Genomic DNA, 20,566 nt, shown 5'->3' on the forward strand with positions numbered 1-20,566 from the left:
GTGGCGACTGTGATATTAGTGGCGAGAGCGACGAGTCAGTGGCAGTGGTTGATGCGAGTTGAGCGTACGTTCGGACGTGCGGCCGCGCTCCGTCTGATATACGCGAAACTCGCTCGCGAATCGCTCGTGACAGGACGATAGAAAAATATACGAAATAAATTAAATCGTTCACGAGCTAAGCCGAATCAACTGTCTCGCATGTCTTCTTATCTCAGTATTGGTCTAATGAGACGAGACGAGAACGAAAAGGGGTAGTAATAGTGATGGGTGAAAAGTAGGTGGTAGTGTCATTTTGACTTATATAAACAAAACATAATAAAATAAAAGAAAAACGAAGGAAAACGAAAGAAAACAAAAGGAAGGTGAGAAAAAAAAGAAGGAAACAAAAAAAGAAAAGAGAAGAAAGAAAGGAAGAAAAGAAGGAAATATAAATAGGGGATAGTGCGTAGAGTAGCATCGATAGAAAGTGTGAGGGCAAGGTGGTGCCGAGGGCGCAGGATCGGCCCACCGGGAAAGAAAAAAAAGAAAAAAACAAAGGAAGAAATGGGCCGGTCCGTTGTACTTACGTGATAGGAGGTGTGCGAGCGCGCGCGCGCTCCCTCGCGCCTGCCTACCCGCCTGTCCGTTCGCGCGCGCGCGCGCGCGCCCTTCCGTGTGAGTGTCCTTTCTGGATCTCTCTCTCCCTCTCCCCCTTTTCTCCCTTTCTTCCCCTCATCCTCATCCACTTTCTCCCCGCCTCGCTCTCTTTCTCTACCTGCTTTCTGTGTGTGCTTTTCCTCCGTGCGTGTGTGTATGTGCGTGCGCGCGTGTGTGCGTGCGCGCGCGTGTCAACCCCTTGTGCGAACGTGTATTACTGACGGTGGTTGTCGCGGTGCGCGACAGGGAAGGCTGAAAAGGGAGAGACAGCAAGAGCATTCTCTCGGTAAATTTCCTAAAAAGATCTGTCGTCGTCGTCTGCCGTCATCGTTCGTTCTATCGGCTTTCCGCTCGCGCAAGAAATCCGCGTGCATCGTCGCGAGATGACGATGAACGACGTCGCGAACGACGTCGCGAACGCGTTAAGGCGTTACGCTCTTAATGTGTTGCTCTTTTTGTGCCTCGCAACGACAACAGCAACATTGACCGGTGGTGCTTCATGCAAATGGTCCTCCGATAGTGGGAACGACACTCGTACCACAGCCGATTGTACTCTACGTGTTCTTGATCCAAACGCTTTAACTAGCCTCGCATCGTCCCTCGACGGTGCTACGAAATTGAGGATACGATGCAGCGAAGTTCATCATTTCGAGAGTACCTTGAATGCTCATAGTTGGCAAAGATTGCCTGCTCTTCACGAGCTCCATGTTCATGCATGTAAAGTACTCAGGATATCAGGAGGTGCTTTTCAATCTCTCATCGAGTTGAAGAAGTTGACTATACAAACGTTCAATGCCGAGTGGGGCGCTCAACGCGTCTTGGAACTTGCACCCGGTTCGTTATTGGGTTTACGAGAATTACATACCCTTGAAATAGTCGAGAGCAATGTGTTATCTTTACCAGCGTATTTGCTCTGCGATCTGGACAACTTGCAGAGTTTAAATCTTACGGGAAATCGTATTCGTGATATACTTGATATCGGTCTGACGCATCAACAGGATGATTCCGAAGAGAGCAACAATAGCAGTAATAGTAACAATAATATTAACGAGGAGTCTTGCCGAGCAGACGTTCGAATTTTGGATCTGTCGCGTAACGAACTCACACGATTACCGAATAATGGACCATTGGTTGGTTTGCGACAATTACAAGAGTTACACCTGCAACGTAATTCAATCGCCGAAATTGGTAGCCGTGCACTGGCCGGTCTTACCGTTCTACGTACCTTTAACGCTAGTTACAATTCCCTCGCTTCTCTTCCGGAGGGTCTATTCGGAAGCACGAGGGAACTGCGGGAGATACACCTGGCGCACAATGGACTAGGCGACTTACCCAAGGGTATTTTTACTCGGTTGGAGCAGCTGTTGGTTTTGAATCTCGCTGGCAATCGGCTCGATAGCGATCAAGTCGATGAAACATCGTTTCTTGGCCTTATACGATTGATTGTTCTTGATCTTTCGTACAATCTGTTAACCCGTATCGACGCTCGCATGTTCAAAGATCTCTTTTTTCTTCAAATACTCGATCTACGTAATAATTCGATCGATTACATCGAGAGTAACGCCTTTTTACCGCTTTATAATCTACATACCCTCGAACTATCCGACAATAAGCTTCGTACCGTTGGAGCACAACTTCTTAATGGATTGTTCGTTCTAAATCGTCTTACTTTATCCGGAAATACGATCGCCAGCGTGGATCCTATGGCATTTCGAAATTGTTCGGATTTAAAAGAATTGGATTTGAGCGGCAACGAGCTTACTTCCGTACCAGAAGCGCTACGCGACCTTGCTTTCTTAAAGACCCTCGATCTCGGGGAAAATCGTATCGGGAGCTTTCACAATGGCTCCTTCCGTAATCTTCATCAGCTTACTGGATTACGCTTGATCGGCAACGACATCGGTAATTTATCTCGTGGAATGCTTTGGGATCTACCGAATCTTCAAATCTTAAATCTAGCCAGAAACAAAGTGCAACACGTCGACATGCATGCTTTCGAACGGAACATCAAACTGGAGGCTATTCGACTCGATGGCAACTTTCTATCGGACATAAACGGCATATTCACCAGCATTGCGAGTCTGCTACTTTTGAATTTATCGGAAAACCATATCGAGTGGTTTGATTACGCCTTCATACCGGGTAACCTAAAGTGGCTCGATATACACGGTAACTTTATCGAGAAACTTGACAACTATTACCAACTTCGAAACTCGAAGGTGAAGACCCTCGACGCCAGTCACAACCGCATAACCGAGCTAACGTCCTTGTCCGTGCCGGACAGTGTCGAGTTGCTCTTTATAAACAACAACTATATAAGCATCGTACATCCTAATACCTTCATAGAAAAAGTCAATTTGACTCGCGTCGATATGTACGCCAATATGATTGAAACGATGGAACTGACGGCTTTGCTATTAACAAGAGTACCAGAAAACAAGGCTTTACCGGAGTTCTACATTGGAGGTAATCCATTCTACTGTAATTGTTCGATGGACTGGTTGCCTGCAATCAACAATCAAACGTCTACGAGGGAGTATCCGCGTGTAATGGATTTAGATAACGTAATGTGTCGAACTTCCGGACCACGTGGCGTCGCTATCATACCGGCTTCGACGGCACGTTCCAATCAATTTCTCTGTCGTTATGAGGCACACTGTTTTGCTCTCTGTCATTGCTGCGATTACGACGCCTGTGACTGCGAAATGACTTGTCCGAATGGCTGCAAGTGTTATAACGATCGTACTTGGAGTACGAATGCCGTCGACTGTTCCGGTCTTGGCGTCGAAGAGATACCACGACGTATACCAATGGACGCGACCGAGGTCTATCTCGATGGTAACGTGCTCCGTGAATTACTGAATCACGTTTTCATCGGACGTAAGAACATGCGCGTGCTCTATGTGAACGGTAGCGGAATCGAATCAATTCAAAACCGTACCTTCAATGGTTTGAACAATCTCCAAATACTTCATCTCGAGGACAATCGTATACGGGAACTTAAAGGTTTCGAATTCGAGCGATTATCTCATCTACGCGAGCTCTATTTGCAAAACAATCAAATTGGTTTTATCGGAAACCTGACCTTTTTACCATTGCGTTCGCTTGAGATACTACGTCTTAGCGGCAATCGACTCGTTACATTTCCTGTTTGGCAAGTCACGCTCAACGCTCGTCTCGTCGAACTCTCCTTGGGTAACAATCCTTGGTCTTGTCGTTGCAAGTTTCTTCAAGAATTGTCCTCCTGGGTATCTGATAACGCGCACAAAGTCGTCGACACAAACGATGTCTGGTGCTATTACGGTGGTGGTGACACCAGACCAACTTATCGACGTCGGCTAAATGTCAACGAGACCGCATGTTCGGACTATTTCTCTCAAAGCGGTGGAATGATCGAGAGCATAATGGTATCGGACTATCTACCTCTGGTAACCGCGATATTGTCGGCCTTTTTGGTGCTTCTTCTCATCGTGGTGCTCGCCTTCGTATTTCGCGAATCTGTTAAAGCATGGGCTTACTCCAAGTACGGACTACGCTTTTTACGTACGAAACCTGCTAAAGCTAGTGCTACTGGTGGTGCGACTATGGTATCGACAGCGGGCATTACATCGTGCTACGACATGGACCGTGAACGTTTGTACGACTGTTACGTTTCGTACAGCCCGAATGACGAAGATTTTGTACTTCATTCATTGGCAGCCGAGCTAGAGCACGAACCGACGGCTCTAAGATTATGCCTTCATCATCGTGATTTACCCTGCATGCTGCGTACCTCGGCACCAACGCCGGCCATTCTCGAGGCAGTCGATGCTTCACGACGTACCTTGATCGTCCTTACACGAAACTTCCTTCAAACAGAGTGGTCACGTTTCGAGTTACGGGCTGCCTTTCACGAGGCATTACGTGGCAGAGCGAATCAGCTGATCGTTGTTCAGGCTGCCAATCTAGGCCCCGATCTCGAGAGAGATACTGAATTGCGACCGTATCTACGTAACGCCGCGCTCATATTGACATGGGGTGAAAAAAGATTCTGGGAGCGTCTGAAATACGCGATACCACCGGCACCACCATCAACAGCACCTCCTACGAGTACGCGAAACACCGCGAGCACAGCGTCTGGTGATGTCTCCCTCGATAACAAATCCTCTCCTCTCGTCTATAAACGCAATATCAACACCTACGCGATGGACAGTGTTGGTAGGAAATTAAACAATCCTTCGACATTTCGATCTCAAGATCGGCAGCGTACATTTTTTAAGGACACTACCACTAGCAGTGGTTCCTCTGCGTTGATATTGCAACACGCTCCACCCGCTTATTCCTGCGGTACCATTTCCTCTCACCATCAACAACCTCCACCATCCTCGCCACAAGCTCGGCTGACCGTCAATCATGTCTATCGCGATGCGGTCACTGTGCCAGCTGGCAGCCTCGCTCCTACGAATCCTATGCTCGCTGCCGAGGATCACACGAGACCCTTGTCCGAGCATATATATTCGTCCATTGATTCCGATTATTCGACGCTTGAGAGATCCACTTGGAGGCAACAGCAACCACCCTCCTCGTCACCCCCACCACCTTCATCCGGTCAGGCCTATCTCGTTTAGTCTTCTCGCTAGTTTTGCTCCAGCTTTATGATTACCTCAAACCTTCTGTTATCCTCCTAAACGCTATACACTATTATTTATCCTTTCTCTATCTCTCACTTATTCATCCCCTACTCTATCTTCCCCTCCTTTCTCTTCAACAGATACAGAGCGAGAAACGACAAAATACGCCTACCATCTACTAACTACCTACTACACCCAGAAAAGGGATCGTTAGTGAACACGTCTATTTGATCGTCAGTATCGAAAGTAGCGGACAATCGAGAAAGAAAAAGAGAAAGAAGGAGATATACAAATACGTTCGAAGTGTAATTTCATGGTAAAACGCGCCTCTAACATGCCATTTGTAGTATTTCGTAAGCCCTTATTTTCCGAACGAAACTCAAAAAATAATCATATCAAAACTTTTAACAATTTTAAACATAGCTATGAATATTGATGTTTAAAAAAATAATAGTACTTTCCTTCACGAATATCTCTATTCGATTTAAGGTTTTCTTCGCGAAATGAGGATCTCCAGTAACAGCGTTCCCTCTTTTTTCTTCTCTTCCTCCTTTTCCCCCTCACCCCCTCCTCCTGTTCCTCCTACTTCTCTTTCTCCTCTCCTCTCCTTCCTTTTTCTCCTTACTTTCTATTTTATCCCGAACGTGGCATATTTTTTGCATTTTATTTTTTTATCTTTCATCGTTATAAAAACCGCTGGTTTATCGGTGAACTTGTTTTCCTTCTTCCCTCTATCTTTTTCTCTCTCTTTCTAGACCTCATCCGCTGCGATCACAAGGGGCAATAAAAGACGTAAGCATTACTCCGTTTTTCGTCGTCTGATGCGTAAATCTTTATCTTAAAATCGTCTCTCGCTGGCGAGTTTTTTTTTATTCTAGCCCCCACGTACGTGTAAATATTTATTTTACGAGTATAAACGTGTAAATAGCTTTGCGCTGTCGTGTATCAGCGGGTGGTTGTACCTTGTATATATGTGTATATGGATGGCCGCACGTACGCGTGTAGTCGTAACGCGTGTACGTTTATGTACATACATACATACGTGCAAAATATATATGCGCGCGCCTGTATCACATCGAATACATGCGCATAATGACAAACATACATACAAACATAATGGCATCTATATATATATATATTTACTATACGTAATTCTCGTATAGAGTTCTTCGCTTATAACAATTTTGAATTCTCGAATAGATAGAGGATTTTTTGTAATTTTATATGTCCGATTCACGATGGAAACGAAGGAACGACTAATTTGTACGATATGTAAATATGTATATGGAAATTCGCCTCGTGTAAGATATTATTCATCGCGTAAAAGGGGAAAAGATGAAAAAAAAGGAATGATTACGAGGAGGTGCGAAAGTCAAAAAATGGGGGGGAGAGATCTTTCGCTGAAGGTACGAAAACACGTAATCGAGACTCAGACATATGTATTGTGCTTGCGATCGTTTCGAAAAATAAATAAATAAACAAATAAAGAGAGACGGCGGAGTCTCGCGTTTGCTTCGTGGATGATAACAACAGCAACAACAACAACAATCGCGACGACAAGAAAAACGAAAAGAAAAATCGAGTAAAAAAAACAAGAACCTTAACTGTATACTACTTGATTAATTTAAATCCTGTGAATAAATTTATAAAGTACGTTATCGCTGAATCACAAGACAATGTGTTTGTGTATCTGCCTGAATCATGCCGTATTCATATCCACTGGCTTTCCTATTTCTCTTTTTTCATTGCAATCCACGTCCATCGTATCCATTTGTTCATAGAAAAGAAATTCATCGATAGGAAATAATTGATTAATGAGAGCTTAAGAATTACACAAAATTGAATTCTAAATTACATATTGTTACGAATTTACTCGGTTTATAGAATTCTGTAAAAAGAAAAGACGAATAATTATTATTCATTAACATCGGTTTAAAAAAATAATGTAAATAAAATGTATAACTAATTATTTTTTATCTATAAATCGATAATTACAGATATCTCTTCAACGCTTTATAGAATACCTCGGAAATTAATATACCTCATTGTGCATTTAGATCAGATTCATATCACACATTATAACAATTTTAGCGATAGATTTCTTTCGGACATTAATAATCCGTGATGTTTCCGTTAGCGAATGTGAATTTATATTATTCTACAAAAAAGTACACATATACACTATCGAGTTTAATATTCTATAACGCCATGTAACATTACAATCGTACACTGACATATACATATATATATATATGCATGCATATACACATACATACATATATTATTTAAGATTAATTTTTTATCATAAATTGAATTGTTTCAAATATCTAAAATTTTTCATATTTTTTAAATATAAATTCTACCAAGTTTAATATAATTATATTAATACAAATAATAGAGTAATATTCGCATAATATAATTTCTTTTAGACGCGAAAAAAATTGGGTTATAGAATGATTAATCGTTAAATTAACTCCTCTGTTGAACTATACTGAAGTCTCAAGTATTCTATCAATTTTCACTTCTATAAAAAATATATTATTCTTAACGTGATATCATAGAAACACTTGACATACCAAAAACTTCAATCGAGGTCAAACTTTTTTTAAAAAATCTGTCAACCACTTATATCAACGGATTTTTCTATTTTAATCGATCCAAACAAATATGACAATTGTAAAACTCAAACACCTTCACGCTCGTGATCTCAAATGGTAATTCATATAATTTTAACTAATACCTAAGTTTTCCTTCTTAAAACATTAAAATGGAGAAAAAGAAAATCAAAGAAACCAGGATCTAAAATAGAAAAATGTTTATAATGCAAAAAATTTTAAAATAAAAAGTCCTATTTAGCCGTCGACGAAATACATGATTTTATGAAAAATCTTGCAAAGAATTTAGTCTATTCGCGAGAAAGGTATTCTCTCTCTCTCTCTCTCTCTCTCTCTCTCTCTCTCTCTCTCTTTCTTTCTTTCTCATACGAACATATTCTCATCGAAGGTACGTGAAGTAACAAGAACCGCGTTAAATAGTAATCGACGCTTTCGCGTCCTTGTGCTTATTCTCACGAGTGAGTTCAGAGCCACGCCTAGACCGAATATTTTCGAATAACTTCCATCGAAACGAGCCGCGTGCCGCGTAACGGTGTTGTTTCCTACACAGAAAGAGAGAGAGAGAGAGAGAGAGAGAGAGAGAGAGAGAGCCAGTTCGGTTTGTCGTTACCTATATTGCACTTTACTGTATAGATTGCGAGCGGAGCATTGATCCTAGTCAGCGCGCCACCAAACGCTCACTGCACACCATATGCACGTCTACATTATTAATGCACCTATACTACAGCAGCCGTTGCGCTGAACACGCTCAGGGTACCAGGCTATATCTATTTCTATTTGTATAATCTCTCTCTCTCTCTCTTTTTCTCTCTCTCTTTCTCTTTCTCTCTCTCTCTTTCTCTTTCGTGACTCGTAAACAACGGACAATCGGGCATTCGTACCACTCGCGATGCACAATATCAGCGTTTATTGCCTTTTCCGATCACATCGCATATCTCACAGGACCGCGAGTTCTTTCTCATTTACCGATTAACTTTTTGCGAATATTCCATAATAATTTTGTTGTTTTCAACGTCCCATTTAAATTAATCTATACAAACTAATCATTATTTTTTTATATCGATATCGTTGTTTCTTTACCTCACTTGTAATAATTTATTTTTATATTAGATTAAAATGTTTAATATTATCAATTTGACGTAATCGTTAAATGTTTTTAGTAATTATGTATTCAATATTTTTCTTTATTATACAACTTTTTTTCTTCATACAATAAGCAATTACTATTCGTGGAGACGAATAAGTCACAAATTATCTACGATTATGAAAGAACAATACTCAACTTAGAATATTCCCGAATGATCGCTTTTTAATGAACGAGAGAATAAACGTAGTTACGTAATTCTAATTCAAGGGGCGTATTTAGAAAGTGACATCAATCGGAATTTAATCAAATTCCAAGCGAGACGTTACCGGATAAGATAGATAGATAGAGAGAGAAAGAGAGTTCCTCTGGATCCTTCATCTAGGTGTCGTACCAATTTCCGTCGAATGGTGGTAAAAGCGCGCAAGGCGGATCGATTGAATGAGCTTTCCTCTCACCGCACGACGGCGCGATTCAATAGAAAGGGAACTCGTGATAAAACGGTCGAGCGTCCTCGAGATATTCGCGAGAAGCACCTTTCACCGAAGATCAAGGGAGGGTGGGATCGCCGGCCGCACGTTCTTCTCTGTTCCCTCATCTCTCCTTCCCACGTCGTCGTGTTGGAGTCAAGTTCGTTATTTGGGTCGTTCTTATGAAATCTTCTCTTGACAGAAGAAAATTAAAGTCGAACGAATGGAATCGACCATTATGCCGGTACGTAAATAAACCAACAAATCGAATAAAACGTATCAAATAAATCAAATTTCATGAATTTGATTTTATTTAATTTTTATTCGATTTGTTCGAATAAAAAATGTGATTTCATTTTTCTTACCTTCTCATAAACTGGAGACTCTTGTTGTCAAATGAAAATATCAATAGTCATTGGATTAATCAAGTTCTCTAAATAATCTCGAATTTGATTATTTATACTGAGGTTCATAAAATAATCATCATTTATTGAATAATTTTCTTATCGAATAGCTATAAATAACAAATAAACATTGAGAGTACAGGATCAACGTGTATAAACACATGTAAAATACGTAAAACGTATGTTTACAATATGATATAATATTGATATATAATCCGAATTTTCATTGAAAATCAATTTTTCGGACAACCTAATCGTTTATATTTACTTTGTAATTTATATGTATTTATTCACATTATTTGATTTATTTACGTATTTTTCATTAATCTAATCTGTTAATATATCTCGTGTATATAATTATCGATAAAACAAATTCTGTCGTAAACTAATTATTCGTTATCTCTCAATCGATCACTAGTATAATAGTGATTAAAAATTTGATAGAAAAATAGTAACTTTGAGTTATAAAAGCTTATTTTTTCTTTTAACTGCGTATACTTACCATTTTCCTAACAAAAAGAAAAAGAGAACATTTCGTTTTTATCTGCGTTTAAAAATGATACCTACAGTGATACGATTTTCTTACTTGGAGTACAATTTCCTCAGTTGAAGTTCATAGAACATTGAGGCTCGCTAAAGATATCGTATAAATCTTAAAGATAATTATTTAAATTATTATTTAAATTATTACATTAATCGAACTCAAATACTTCGCGATGATAACATATTTTTATTATTCCAAGTATATTCATTATAATCATTTATACAAAATTATATGATCGATCATATTACCAAACATTTTTCAACGTATACATATGTATATATATATATATATATATATATATATATATATATATTATATAATTTCAATTAATGAGCATTTAAAATTTTCTAAAGTCGACGTCCCCAATACTTGTCCCAATACTTATTGTTATACGTATCATTGTCCCCATGAGTATATGTACATATATAAAGCCATGTAGTACGAGGAGCTTTTAATGCGGATATAATAGCTTTAGATTTACAAGAATGAAAGAAAAGAGTAGAGAAATTAAACGTGGGGTAGAGGTAGAGAGCAGGTAGTACATACCTATTGTTTTACCAAGCTGCAGAGCCCCATTCCACGCTCCACCTATCATCGATTCTATGTAGCAGCAGGCGGTACACACCTGGACAGAAGAAGGAGATTCGGACATTGGCTCGTTAACATCGACTAACTTTGAAATGCGAATGTAATACAAAGGTATAGTAGAAAATACTGAGTTCACATAGGAATGACAACACCTTTGGTATACTTAAAATTCAGCACGTGCCACGTTCACACGACGACTGTTGATCAGTTCTTTTTCTACCTTGTAAATCATTTCCTATGCTTTACGATTTTTTCACGTGAACACACGAATGAAGCCAAAAAGCGCTCATTTCAAATATGAGTACGTACGTACATACGTATGTATTGTACGAGGTAAAAAGCAAATGAAAGATATCTCATACTGTGTACATATAATCTAGCATGGTAGATCACGCGAACCGTTTTATCGTTCAAACGAGGACAATAAGTTTTCGCGCGTTACCTAGAAGAGTTCTCGAATTATTCCCTTTATCAATAGACCAGGTCCGTTGGTTCAGAAACGACGATATCATTTGCCAGTTTTTGCGAGTCGCGTGACGATTGCCATATTTATGAGGGAGAATGAAAGAGAGAAAGAGAGAGGGGGCAGAGAGAAGAGGAACAGTGAGGTGGAAGAAAAGTGTAGGGGTTAACGCAACTAGTCTGCTCGCGCCATCTGCCATTTCTCCTATATATATATACGCATGCATATCACGTCGTTTTTCCTCTCACCACCATCCTACCACCACACACACGCATATACGCCCACGCACGCGCGCATAGTATACCTTCCAGAGTTTCCTTTTTGCATTCTGCTTTTGCTCTCGTAACAGCCGCCGAGTTAAACGTATACCAGGGAGTTGAGTAATTTCGCGAAAGCTGCCACCGCTGCCATCACTGTCGGTAGCACTGCGTGACCTCTCAACGACCCTCTCCTCTCTCACGCCTCCTACTTATTGCGTTCCTTCTTCTTTTCCGGTCGATTTTACGCACCCTACCAAAATGCTCTGAAAGATGTCTTATTTTTTTTCGGATAAAACCCAGTTAAAAAACATTTACGAGGAAATATAATACATTATATTTTTGTTATACTAAAATATTTAAATAATATCAATTCATATTTATTTTGTATCTTGATGCATTTTTGTTAAAAATTAATCGAGATTACGTTATTGAATGATATAAAATTGAACGTTTAAAATTTTTAATTTCAGCATTGTATTTAAACTAAATAACTTATAAAAAATTTCTCATAATAATTCCTAATTTCATGAAAAATTTAATAAAATTTTCTTCAAGATAACCACTACATTGGATATTAAATGTTTCATTTTGGACACTGTAGTTGAATGTTCTAGATAAATTTGTTAATTTATATCGGTGAAACAAGGGTTTTCAGAACGCTATATCTCACTATACTTCGATATCACAGGAAACGATCACCAACATAGAAGCCAGGACAATAAAAATCCTTTCCCTCTCTTCCTTTATCTCGTCGACACGCGATCATATTACCCGTTCATCTTTAACGTCCCTTTGCCATTGTCGAACGTCCCTCGAGAACGAGCCACCAAACGGACATTGCGTTTTTCCTTTAGCCAAGTCTCCTTCAGCGGTATATTCTCCCTAATCGCGTTTAAAGGACAAGGTACCCCGCGATATTGATTACACGCCAGTCGCTATATCCTTTCCGGTGACCCTACTTTGTCGGTAGTCATTGGAAAGAGAAGCTTCGCCACGGTTTTAACTTTCCTGTTTACATATGCGAACACTCGAGAGCCCTTTCGGAGGGTGTTGCTGGACGCATTGGTCACGCGAGGATAGCTTTATGTCGAAACGTCGGCGACACACCGCGAAGAAAGGAGATATCCTAATATCGATGATGCTAATTTATAAAGGGTGTACCTTAACACGTGGGACGAATTTCCAAGATTGAACCGAAGAAACAAAAACGGGAACAAAATTCATTTACTTCTTTCTAAATATATTCATTTTTAGGACTTTCTTTTTATACGTAGTTTTTTATCTTTACGGAAAACTCTTGAAACTCAATTATTTATCATTTGGTTGCAAACTCTTAATCATCGTTGAATAAAGTTTCTTATCTTTTCCAACATTCCAAACCATCTTTGGCAACCTCGTTCCATATTTCAACCAATTCTATTAGCCCGCAATGAGTTTATGATAAGAACTACTGGAACACAAATATACGAATGTAACTTTGAAACAAGGTCAAATAAGGTATATATTTATATAGAAGCCTTTTCATTGTTTTCGTATGTCCATAACAGAGCTGCAGGAGATTCCATATGCCGAAGTACACCCTATGTACTTGTATACCTATATTAGCAACGAACGAGCGCGCAAAGCCTAGAACACTGGAATACATTGCTTCGCATTTCCTCTCCAGGATCCCTTGTAGAATCTGCTCTCCGGTTAACTATCGACGCAATCCGACATACAGAGTCAGAACGTCGTCGCATTACCCTGACGAAGGTGGTTGCGCATAGGGTTGCCGGTGGACGCATAGTTCTCTCATTGTATCTATGTATACATTCATGCAGGTAGATGAGGTGGGTCGGTAGACGAGGCGGGTAGACGAGGTGGGTAAGTGGGACGGAACACCGCGAGCTAAAGCAGAAAGCTCCACTGCGTGACCTGTCACCGTGAGCACTGGCTAGATTTATATACGCGGACGCTAACTTGTCGCATATTTACGTCGTCGTCGTCGTCGTCGTCGTCGTCGTCGTCGTCGTCGTCGACGGACTTTACCTAACCTCCTCCCTTTGTACTCGACTCTTTTCCAAGCTCGCCACGAACCCCACACACGCTTCCTTCCACCTTGCCTCCTCTTTCCCTTACCCTATGACAAACCCTCGCGAATGTGTCGAGCCAGACCGACTGACGCCATCGGCTTCTACTTCGACTAGAAGCCAAGCGCTGCTACGTCTCGACGACGACCACCACTTTTTTCGATTCTTCTTCGTTTTCTTCTTCTTATTTTTCCTCCTCCTCCTCTTCTTTCTACTCCTCTTCCTCCTTCTCTTCTTCTTCCTCCTCCTCTTCCTCCTCCTCCTCCTTCTCTTTCTTCCTTATATACTATCATACTACACGTACTATGTACATACATAGTACATAGGTCTGCTCCCTTGCAACGCGTTCGACCGAAGTTAGGCCGACGTCGTTTATCGACCACTCCAATCCCATAATTCTCCTCATAATGTGTAGTGATTCGAACGCGATCATCCGAAATCGAAAATTTACAAATTAAAACATCGTTCCGCTTTATATTTACTTCAAAATTTACATGCTTTTAACTGACTCTTCGGAGAAATTGAAAGCTTTTTAATTAATAATTTCTTCAAAATTCTTTTAAAAATGGAATATTCTTGAATTCTACCGATTGCAAATATTGCGGCAATACTTACAAAATTATATAATAATTACAGTAATACATTACATTTAATAAATTACATTTAAACTATTTCTCGAAATCTTGATTTTTCAAAAGTAATTTATAAAAAAAAAAGAACAGACCATAGATTTAAACTTCTAAAAGTAAATGATGTGCCTGAAAAACATTATTACGTCTGATCTTTTGCTCATTGATTGATCCAATGAAAGAACGTTTCTAGAAAAAAATTCAAAATGGAAAATATGATTCCTAGAGAAAAAAGGGAAAGAAAACAATGATATTAACCGTCGCACTGGCTGCTTTTTCGTCTCATATTCCCGCTGAACGTCACAGCGATTCCAAGCGCAACGATTGGCATGAATCGTGACTGGATGGTCCGAACAATAACGTCTCTCGCGAGCGTTTCCAATCGGAATATTCCGGCTGCCTCGCAGCATTCAGAAAAAGCAGAAAGCATGTGCTACCTTCATTCCTTTTTCCGCTCTTCCTTTTTCTTTCTCCCTTTTATCTTTCTGTTGCTCTCTTCCTCCCTTTCTCTCTCTCTCTCTCTCTCTCTCTCTCTATATATATATATATTTATATATATATATAGAGAGAGAGAAAGAGATATATATACATATATTTACATACTTATATATATATGTATATACCTCTTATTTTTTGTTTCTCCTTTTACCGAAGTATTATCGAAGATTCGTTGCGCGAATGAGAAGACACGAAAGGAAATAAACCATAGTGTACGTATGTCTATGAAAGAAAGAAATAATGGAAGTAGAGAAGGGGAAGAAGAGAACACACAAAAACGATCATTGACTTTCGTGCATATTCGACCATATTCCATTTTCGTTTACATGTCAGTAAAAGTTGCACGGTCTGTGATTAAAATTGTTCGAGAATTTAATGCTCGAACATTGTATATATAATATTATAATAGCATTAATCAAATATTACAGGAACTGTAATTATAATTATTATTATTTGCAGATATCCATAATACATGTATATAAGTGTTCAATATTCGGAGAGAACAAAAATTCGATGCGAACTTTCTACTTTGGAAAAATCATTATCGATGCTATCAGTATATCGTAACTATTCTAAAATATTCTGTAAAAAGAATGACAGCCATCATAGAACAATACCAAAAGCATATCGATAACAATTTTCACAATAAGAATGTTCAGTTACCGATATCCGTTACCGATATGAGAGTGACGTGACTACTAGGAGTAAAGCAAAGAGGAACCAGAAAATGAACGAGAAAATGAACGAGTGAGAGATCCCTTGGCCTCAACAGGGAGGTTTGAGGACACATCGAAAACGAGGATTGCACCCCGGAGCGACGTACCCTATGACGAGTCCTTTGCTTCGTTGGTTCGAACGTTGCAACATGAAAAGAGAGAAGAAAGAAAGAGAGTACAAAAAGAGAGAAAGAGAGAGAAAGGGACAGTCGGTCGTTCCGCTTCCTCGACTACCGTCCTTCGATCCGTATCTCTGTAGCGAAGTGCGTGTCACGCGCGCAGAGGGCCGCATATACGCAGCATGCACGTGCAAGGAGAAAGAGAGAGAGAGAGAGAGAGAGAGAGAGAAAGAGAGAGAGAGGATGAGTGAGGCCCCCTGTTTGGGGTGGCAGAGTGGGGGTATACGGACGCAGAGCCCGTTTGCACGCGCTACCGTCGTATCTACGCTTCGGTTTCGCTCGGAAACGCTCGCGTTCGGTTCGTTGGCACGCTATACCGACAGGCGTAGCCTTCTCGGAGGTTAGATGCGCGTGATAATGCGATCCACGGCAGCACGTTGTATTCTCTCTAGACGGGAGAGGGATGGGAAAAAGAAAGCTTGAGTGTGAGAGAGAAAGAAAGACTGACGAAGCTCGGTGGCTTCTTTCTTTTCTTCCCTCTCTCTTTCTCTCTCTCTCTATACCTCTTTCTCTCTCTCTCTCTCTCTCTCTCTCTCTTTTTCTTTCTCTTTCGTATAATACATACATACATATGTACATACATTCGACAATAAAGTAGGTATGGAAAATCCGCTCACAGTCGGCACCGATAGAATAGCGGGTGTGGTACGTGACTATGCGGGATAAAATGAGAAGGTCGAAAGAGAGACTGCGGTGAGAGAAAGAGGTGAAGAAGGAGGTAAAGAAGGGTAGAAGCTAGAGTGAGGAAGGAAGAAAAGGAGGTAGGAGAGCAAGAAGAGAACTGCTAGCGAAGCGAGGGAGAGAGAAAAAGAGAGAGAAAGAGAGAGAGAGAGAAACTACCATGAGAGAGGATGCGTTCGTTCCGTTATCGACCTGCAGCAGGGCGTGTCTCTCCCTCCGTTCGCCGCCGTCCGATCCGCTCTCTGTTCCCCCTCTTACCCTCCTCCTTCTCTCTCTTATTCGTTCGGTGCACGCGCACGGTGGTAGCGGGATCCGACCTTCCATCGCGTACTGTCCTCGCTCGCGAAGCAGAGCAAGAGAAACGAGTCTCGAAGTACTCGCGCTTCGAGAAGGAAACTCGAAACATTTTCCGTGGCCCGAGTTTCATCAGAGTCTCTATGTAGTATATAATAGGTATATGGCGATATGTGAACGACGAGTTCGAGCCTGTTAACGTTATATTCGAATCTCTTTTCTAGTACAGCTAGGTAGCTCTCTTTTCTCTCTCTCTCTCTCTCTCTCTCTCTCTTTTCTCTGTCGTTTTCTTTTACTTTCTCATTGCGTACACGAGAGCCAACGAGCGTAGTAGTACGGTACGGTACGTACGTACGATCGACCGGCCTCATTGGGCGGAGACAGGAATGGGTGAGTGGGTGGGTGGTTGGTTGGTTGGTTTGCTTGCCTGCCTGCCTGCCTTTTGATGAGGACTCGACGAGAGAAAAAGAGAGAAAGAGTGCCGCCCATAACCAGCTTAAAGAAATGACTCACCCCGCGATTTTTGAGTGGCGCTATGCTTAACGGTAACATACAGTCACCGCGTTGTGCAGCATATTACATACCCCTAAAAAATGGCTGATTTGCGAGATTCTTAAACGATCATCATTTCATTACAATTTCGTTAGAATTGATCGTTTGAGAAAGACGAAAAAAAAATGAGAAATTTCTTTGGAATCAAAACTCATACCTTCCCTTTCCCTCTCCCTCTCACTCCCTTACTCTCTCTCTCTCTCTCTCTCTCTCTCTCTCTCGCTCACGAAGTTGAGCTCTTATCACTGCTCTCTCACAGATCTTTCCGTATTATGCGATATTTACACACTCCTCGTCCCACCGATAACGGGTTCTCTCCTGAGAGAGAAATGCCAAGAATACGGGAACACTGTTCAAACAGGCGTGAACGTAGCGAGGAAGAGGAGGAGGAGAAGGGGAAAGAGGAAAAGGAGAACGAGGAAGAAGAAGAAAATGCGATAAAGGTTAGGAGAGCTGAGAGCGATTCCTGAGATTTCCTACTCTTGATTTTGGAAAGCTTATTGTTAGATGAATGAACGGAACGTGGACGATCCGATAGGAGTCATTTTCCTTTTTTCTTTTTTATTCTTTTTCCATCGTTTCTTTCTTTCTGTCTCTATTGTTTTCTTTTTCCTCTTTGATCTTCTCGCAAAAAAAGAAAAAAACAGAGAGAGAGAGAGAAAGAGAGAGAGAGAGAGAGAAACATTTCCGCCGATCTCACGACTTTCTGTTTTTTTCGTCGCGAAGAGAGATCAGCAGCCTCTGATACGGGGCTTAGATGTAAACGCGATGATGAGAAATATTGTCCTTCCGTCCGCTGTGACGTGAGAAGAATCGCTATTGTATTCTTTCTCTTGAATGCTTGAGAGGGGCAGAGAGAAAAAGAGAGAGAGAGAGAGCAAAGCGGAAGAAAGAAGAAGGAAGAAAAAGAAAGAAAAGAAGAAGAGGATTTCATCTAAACGTACGAGTTCGGGTATTCGAAGCTCGATGGGCATAGGGAGGGTTGGGTTCGTTACTTCGTCGAATGCGTCTTCTTTTAGCTTCCTCCTAATTATCGTGCCTGGCATACCAACGGAGGAGAGACTGCCTTTCTGAGTTGCACGCATCGATGTGCGACACGTTGAACAAGGGCTGGAACAATCGTTGAAAGGGAAAGAGGGGAGGACCGAAGAAATCGATAAGAATACTCACCCTAAACAGAATGAATCAAAAAGAATGACGATGTCAAGGATGCTGAAACGTTATAAGCATAATCTATGTGTCTTATACAACGCTTCTAAACATGGTGTATTCATATACATGTTTCGTATACATAGGTGTATGCGTGTATGTGTGCACGCGCGCGTATGTGTGCCCATGTTGAAGCTATAAAAAGGCCCGATAATTACTTCGCTCGAGATTATTTGCCCTTGAATTATGAAGCAAAAAAAGTCCGCCGTTTATTATTACGAGCTAAGGTACAAATCGTAATAAAGTAATTAGAAGGAGAAGATGAAAAAAAAAAAAGAGAAAAAGAAAAAAGGTGCTTTAATCTTCCAACGTTTTCACTCCCACTTTTCCCGAGCATTGTTACCCGGTATCCACTTTCTCTTGTTGGAGGTACAAAGCTGATATCGAGATAAAAGAGAATATGCAACAAGCGATTTCTTTGAAACACGACTTTTAAACTAGTACGCATATATTGCATATACATACGTATATACGTACGTACGTATATATATATATAAATATATATATATATATATATATATATATATATATATGTATTCTTAACGGAGGACGTTTCTACAGGATTATAGTAGATATATGTACTTCACATACGAGCTCTTATACTTTAATAACAAGAGGAATCATCAACAAGACCGTCCATTAAAGATAGCTGTTGTGTGTGTGTGTGTGTGTATATATATGTGTGTATCGTGTATAATATTTATCGCGTGGCAAAAAATTAGCTCGAATGGTCGCAGATAAGTGCGTTTATTGGTCCAGCACACGCCTCAAAAACGTCTCCATTTTCTTCCCTTCGTCCTTCCTCTATTAGTCTCTCTGTCTGTCCCTTTCTCTCTCTCTCTGTCTCTCTGTTTGTCTGTCTCTTTCTCTCTCTCTCTTTTCCCCTCTCTCTCTCCACCTTTCTTTCTCTCTCCTTCCCTCTCTTCCCGCCTCTCTCCATTTCTCTTTCTTATTCTCGGTTAGACCGAGGTATATTAAATTCTTTCGTAAACTAACGAGAGTAGAAGGTACGAAGAGACGTTATAAAAGAATGATTCTTTTTTCTTATATTCAGACAAGATATGGATAATAGAGATACTCAGCAAATGTAAAGAATAAGTGGCTATTTTTTTCTCGTTAAACTTCTATCTATTTATTTCCCTCTCCTCCCCTCCCCCCTCTCTCTCTATTTCTCTCTCTCTATTTTCTCTCACGCTTTTTCTAATACACGTTTATCCAGCGTACGCATGGACATGATATGTAAGAGAAGTTATTAATCCGTAAAAGTGTTCGTGATCTTGGCGCATCTCCTCTCTTACTCTCTTTTTCCCTACCCCCTCTCTGCATCTCTCCCTCTCTCTCTCTCTCTTTCTCTCTCTCTCTCTCTCTCTCCCTCTCTCTCTTTCTTATGTACGTCGTACAGTGCAGCCGTTCGAGTCCCATGCGTCTTATTATTCTTCTAGGATCGCACGCTCTGATCTATACTATTTAAAAACGTGAGTCAATGCACCGGTACAAGGAGAGCATGCAATGCAAAAGAACGAAAACGTAAGGATAGATCTTCTAACTCTATTACATCCTTCTAGCCGACTAGCTGACCAATTTCAACGAATACGATCGATACCAAACCCGGCCAACCGTTTCAAGTGAAATGATCGAGACAGATAAACGTTTTTGTCATCGTTCAACTAACCGAATGATTATCCTTCCTAGGGCCAATTTTTTTTCCTTTTTATTTTTCTTTTCATAATAAATATTTTCGCAAAATTCTTGAAATTCGATCATTCGATCATTCGAAAATTATCAATTCGATATTATTTTACTTAATATTCGATATATTGATGATTAAATAACCATCATGAAAAAATATGAATAACCTTAGGAAGTGTAAATACATTTTTGTTTTTGTTCAATTTATTAATGGATAGGATATATATGTATGTATGTATGTATGTATGTATGTGTGTATGTATGTGTGATGTGTGTGTGTATGTATGTTCTGTCTGTATGTATGTGTGTATGTATGTTCTGTCTGTATGTATGTGTGTATGTATGTATGATGAATATATATATACATACACGATGT

At 40.3% G+C, this 20,566-nt stretch overlaps 1 protein-coding gene across 1 annotated transcript; it reads left to right on the forward strand.

The window, feature by feature from the left end:
• Positions 1–21: 21 nt before the first annotated feature.
• Positions 22–6,902, forward strand: Toll-7 (Toll-like receptor 7). The gene has a single exon (XM_035881896.2). The coding sequence runs from the start codon at positions 1,020–1,022 to the stop codon at positions 5,241–5,243; it is 4,224 nt and encodes a 1,407-aa protein (XP_035737789.2). The 5' UTR covers positions 22–1,019; the 3' UTR covers positions 5,244–6,902.
• Positions 6,903–20,566: the final 13,664 nt, after the last annotated feature.

The sequence above is a fragment of the Vespa mandarinia genome, chromosome 17 (genome assembly GCF_050613455.1).
Source record: "Vespa mandarinia isolate Hongniang chromosome 17, ASM5061345v1, whole genome shotgun sequence".
Lineage (NCBI taxonomy): Eukaryota > Metazoa > Arthropoda > Insecta > Hymenoptera > Vespidae > Vespa > Vespa mandarinia.

Coding starts and splice junctions, on each gene's coding strand:
- Toll-7 (XM_035881896.2), top strand. CDS start 1,020: ATGACGATGAACGACGTCGCGAACGACGTCGCGAACGCGTTAAGGCGT.